The sequence below is a fragment of the Moschus berezovskii genome, chromosome 8 (genome assembly GCF_049115385.1).
Source record: "Moschus berezovskii isolate FMDL1 chromosome 8, NW_MosBer_1.0, whole genome shotgun sequence".
Lineage (NCBI taxonomy): Eukaryota > Metazoa > Chordata > Mammalia > Artiodactyla > Moschidae > Moschus > Moschus berezovskii.
This window is the reverse complement of record NC_142467.1, coordinates 69,312,268-69,317,946: the sequence shown is the minus strand read 5'-3', so window position 1 is coordinate 69,317,946 and position 5,679 is coordinate 69,312,268. Positions and strand designations below refer to the sequence as shown.

At 36.4% G+C, this 5,679-nt stretch overlaps 1 protein-coding gene across 1 annotated transcript; it reads left to right on the top strand.

Moving 5' to 3' along the window:
- The first annotated feature begins 3,940 nt into the window (after positions 1-3,940).
- On the top strand, positions 3,941-4,956 carry LOC129559013 (olfactory receptor 2L8-like). The gene has a single exon (XM_055430421.2). The coding sequence runs from the start codon at positions 4,021-4,023 to the stop codon at positions 4,954-4,956; it is 936 nt and encodes a 311-aa protein (XP_055286396.2). The 5' UTR covers positions 3,941-4,020.
- The last annotated feature ends 723 nt before the right edge of the window (positions 4,957-5,679 follow it).

The window sequence follows — 5,679 nt, the reverse complement described above, 5'->3', positions numbered from 1 at the left end:
ATATAATCAAACCCAGCATAATACTAAGCTGGTGCCATTTATGATGTCAAGTAAAACATTTGAGAATGAGAATTACTATTCATTTAGACTCAAAATTAATATCCAAAGGTGCACCTAAACTCAGGAAACAATTTAATCTCTTGATAATTTCTTGAATTAATCCTGTTGCTTTGGAAAAGCTGTTTGATGACTGAGTTGTAATTTCTTTTCCATCTGCCTTGTATGAACCCATAATAGGTATGACTTCAAAGTATGCTAACAATAAGGGCAAACTCTGTTCTGAAAATGATATAGTAGTCATATCATTGTAAAAAGTTTTTAGAGGTCAATAAAATTCTACAGGTTAATTATCACACTGTCCTCTTTTTAAGTAGATTTACCTTCCATATTAGAGAAATAATGGAAATATATTCAGAGTTGACTCTCAGTAAGTACTCATTCCATTGAATTAAGCTAATAAAATTGACCCACTTTTGTGAGAAAAATTTAATAAATAATACAGAAATGTTTGCTAAGTGATAGTTGATTGTTCTATTTAAAAAATACTGTGTATAATTTGGTTATGCTATGATCTAAGGTTTCTACTTCATAAACGCCAACCAACAATTTGTTTTCAGGTAGTTGGTTGTTATTTTATAAGAATGTATAAAAAGCTAAGTAAAAGTATCAAGAGAAAAAATTAAACATATGTAGATGTTTTTTCTTAAAGTTTTGGCTCCAAAATTTTTAAACACTGACTTGGTTATCTTCATTAACCTTTTTTCCAGTTGTATTTTCATTGTTATAAAGCTAACCACTCATAATCTTAATGAATATCATAGCTTAGGTAATTGAAGTTAGGAGCACAGCCCTAAAGCAAATTGTCAAATAGAGTGGTTACAGTGATACTGATGATTTTTGAGATTTAGAATGTTTGAATGCTACAATGTTTGCCATACTTCATACTCACTTTTAAGTTGGAAGTCCTTTGATTATTATTCTAGCAAGAGAAATCAAGTATTTTTAATAGACATATGAGTTCAACATAAAATATGAAGAGTTGGATCTTTCAACTCAGTGAAGTAAATGGCAGGACAAGTTACATGGCATGACATAAATGTACAGTGAAGAATGCCATGAGGTTACTCAGGAATGAGAAAACCTCAGGCTTTCAGAGTTATATAGTTCAAAACAGTTGAATAAAAAAGTGTGTAAGACTTCTAATTTGTTTCCCACTTACTTAGGAAATGTGATTTTCGCCATCAATCAATAAGTGTTTTTAACCACAGCAAACTCTGTGTTGCCTCAGTCTTTAAATGTGCATGAGTTGCTGTGTACTAAGGTAGACATAGGGCTTCTCTGGTGGCTCAGATGGTGAAGAATCCGCCTGCAATGCAGGAGACATTGGTTCGATCTCTGGATTGAGAAGATCCCCTGAAGGAGGGCATGGCAACCCACTCCAGTGGGTTTCTTGCCTGGAGAATCCCCATGGACAGAGGAGCCTGACGGGCTACAGTCCATGGGATCACGAAGAGTCAGACATGACCGAGCGACTAAGCACAGCACAGGTAGATAGAACTCAAATTAAATCTTACCTAATTATCCACTTACATCTTACTCAGCCATTAACTCTGTCTTCTGGGTTGACATGTCACCCTATAGGAGACTTAGTTATAGCACTTATTTCACGCTTCTGTGATTAGTAGAAATAAATGATTTCATATCTAAACTTACAGTTCATTGAAGGTATTGACTGTATCTTAATGTACCGTTGCCCCTTCTTCAGTACCTAGTAGAGAATGTGTAAAATATAGTGATTATTAAGTAAATGTAGAATGAAAAATAAGTGGATGGTAAAAGTATTTCAAGAACTATTCTGTAGCTCTTCTGAAATAATATCAATATGACTTTAGCAAAATTTGTGCTTCCTGATCATTTGTAACAAGATTACCTTCATAATTTATATTTTAGCAGAGTTGTTAGTAAAGAAACAATAATAGTATTTATTAACGGATATTTTGTTACAAAAATCATCTGGATAAACACATTCAGAAATGAACCATTATGTTAAACCAAAGGAGGGCATTGTTTAAAGTATGAAATTCCTGCTGCATTAATAGAGAACGTGATTTCCAGCTATTTTGATATCTATTCTATGTTACTGCACTTCTGAGAGGAAACACCAAAGAATATGAAATTTCCCCATATACAGCAACCTTCTTATTCAGGAGCAGGAAATCCACTTTTCCGTAAGATGACACGGAAGGAACAAGCTTAAGTTCTCATCATCAGTGCCAATCCAGTGAGGGATTTGTCTTATATTCTACATGAAAATATTTACTGCTAACTCCCCGAGGTTTGTTCAACTTTCTGGTTAAATATTCATTGACTATATATTCTTCTATAGCTACTGTGCTGATTTTATTGAGATAGAGTAGATAAGTAAAACATAATCCTAGCACTTAAAACCTTAACATTTATGTGCGGAGAAATATGTAAACATGGAAAACTATAATAAACCTATACAATAATAACTCATCTAAGCTTCTATTGATGTCATTTGATTAACTTCCTTATTTTAAAGATGAGGGAAGTGAGGCACAGACAGTAAATGATGCAGCTAGCCTTGAATTTGGGTATCCCAGCCCCTGATACCCTGAGGTGTTTCAGTGGTATATGTCTGCCAGGGCAGGAGACGCAGGAAATGTGGGTTCAATCCTTGGGTCAGGAAACTCACTTGGAGGAGGACATGGCAAGTCACTCCGGTATTTGTTCCTGAAAAATCCCATGGGCAGAGGAGCCTGGAGGGCTACAGTCCATTGTGGTCACAAAGAGTCAGACGACTGAGTGACTGAGCACGTATGCAGCCCCTGACATATGCTCTTAGACTCCAAGCTACACTGTCTCTTAGTTATGATGATAAATAATTATATGTCTGATGTGATTAGGGACTGTAGGAATGTGGACAGGAAAATTTCTTCTTCTTTAGCTCTCAGTATACTGAAAATTCTGAGCAGAAATAAAAGCAAAGGTTCAGCTGTATGAATACACAAGTCCTGTGAAGAAACCATGAGAATGTACGTTTGACTGGAATTTGGGTTATCTGTTTTAAATTAATGGAATCTAAGGTTTATAAGGTATCTTGGACCCAAGTCATGGAAAATCTAAAATTCTAGACTGAAAATATAAGCTTTATTTGGTCAGAAATAGGGAATATTGATAGTTTCCTAGCAGGTAATTATGTAAGCCTAGGAATTTCTATTACTTCATTTATGATGGTATGCATACCTGCTCAGTTTCTCAATCAAGTCTGACTCTTTGTGACCCCATGGACTGTAGCCTGCCAGGCTCCTCTGTCCATGGGGTTTCCCAAGCAAGATTACTGGAATGGGTTGCCATTTCCTATTCCAGGGAATCGTCCCAATCCAGGGATTGAACCCGTGCCTCCTGCATCTCCTGCATTGGCAGGCAGATTCTTTACCACCTGTGCCACTTGGAAAGCCTGTTTATGATGGCACTTAGCCATAAAAAGTAAATCAACAGGATATTTCATTAAAATTTTGAAAAGTGTTGATTTGTGATTTTCAAAACTAAATTGAGTGAATTAAGTTGATATTTCTTTTGCCCAAATCTATAAGAGTTAATAATCACAGTTCATGACTATTGGAAATAATATATACATTTTGAGGTTCAAATTTGTAGAAAGTAGATCCGTTGTCACTATAAGATTCTCAAAATAAAAGCAAGGAGAGAGAAAAAAGAAAGAATAGAAAGAGGAAAACAAGATGAATCTAAGCGAGGTGAAGAGGAACTAAATTTGATCATTTTTTTTAATATTCTTTAACATACTTTTAGGCAATTGTTCAATAATATGTACTTTAATATTTCTGATGAGTTGATGGCACATATTGTGAGAGTCCAATGTTGGGAGGAAAGATATAAAACTTTAGATCCACATATTGATATAAGACATGTACTGACTGTCCATTGTTCTAACCCATTTGATTTCTTCCCCAGCCCTGTTATATTTCTTTTAGAGGTATGGTGGGTAGGAATGCATCATTAGTAACTGATTTCATCCTTGTGGGACTCTTTCCTGAGTTTCAGCATTCCATTGTTCTCAACTTCGTGATCATTTTCATCTACATTCTTGCTTTTCTGGGAAACTTACTTCTCATTGTCTTGATTTGGGGGGACTCTCGGCTCCATACACCCATGTACATTCTCCTCAGTCAACTCTCCCTCATTGACTTGACTTTAACTTCTACCATTGTTCCAAAGACAGCCTCTAACTTTTTCACAGGGAAAAGAACCATATCATGGATTGGCTGTGGAACACAGAGTTTCTTCTACCTGATGTTGGGAATGTCAGAATGCCTCATCTTGACTCTCATGGCTTATGACCGCTACGTGGCTGTCTGCATCCCACTGCGTTATCTCACCATCATGAGCCCCAGGTTCTGTCTGCACATGGTTGCTGGATGTTGGATTGGAGGCTCCATAGGTTCATTTATCCATACAGTCTACCCTCTGCACTTTCCCATCTGTGGGTCAAGGGAGATCCACCATTTCTTCTGTGAGGTCCCAGTCCTCATTAAGCTTTCCTGTGAAGACACTTCAGTGTACCAGTTAGTGGTGGTGGTCACAAGCATTGTACTGCTTGTTGTGCCTTTCAGTCTCATCACAGCTTCCTATACACTCATCTTCCTCACTGTCCTCCGTATGAACTCTGTCAAGGGCAGGAAAAAAGCCCTGGCCACCTGCTCTTCCCACCTAACTGTGGTAAGTCTCTTCTTTGGCCCAAACATATTCATCTACATGACTTTCACTTCCTCACACAGTCCGGAGCAGGACCAGGCTCTCTCTCTTTTCAGCAACATCCTCACTCCCATGCTGAACCCCCTTATCTACAGCCTGAGGAATAAGGAGGTGGTGGCAGCTCTCATGAAGTTGATGGGGAGATGCGGGGTATCTTAGTAGATAAGGAATACTTCTCAGCTGTGAAAAGAACGTGCTTGTGACCATGGACTAAACTACAGTTCAGAGTTTAAATCCCAAAGTGTTGTGTGGTTCAGGAAACCAGGGTGATTGCGACCCTATGTAAATAACACCTTTCATGTGTGACTTCCAATTTCTAATGGAGGCCCTTAACTTTTCACTGGGGCATTATCATGTTAGGAAAAATTTAAGAAAATTAGTTTACATGTTAAGTTAAATATTATTTGAAATCTATGAAGTTATTAGAAATTTTCTCTAATAAAATATAAATTCACTATGGACCTCAGATGAACTAAAATTCCATGAGTTGGCTTACTATTAAAATTAGCAAGAAAAGTTGAAATACAATAAATAAAAATTATTTTAAATGAACCAGGTTTAGGTGAACTCCAAAGTTTAATATTAAAATAAATTGGTATCTTTTATAATACTAGATGGTAGGAAAGGTGCATTTTAAACTATGAGATGATGAGATAAAGTAATTTAAATATATATTAGATGTTATAAGCTCATACCCTACTGTATAAATATTTTACTGCATAGTCGACTCATAATTAGTTACTAAAATCACCATAACTAAAAGGATACAAACTCCATACTATAATTTGAAAAGTAGAATAACACCTATATGTAGTTTACTGAACAACTGGGAAAATTATGAGATGCTGCCCTTCTGCTGTTCTCTCCCCAACACTTTTCCCT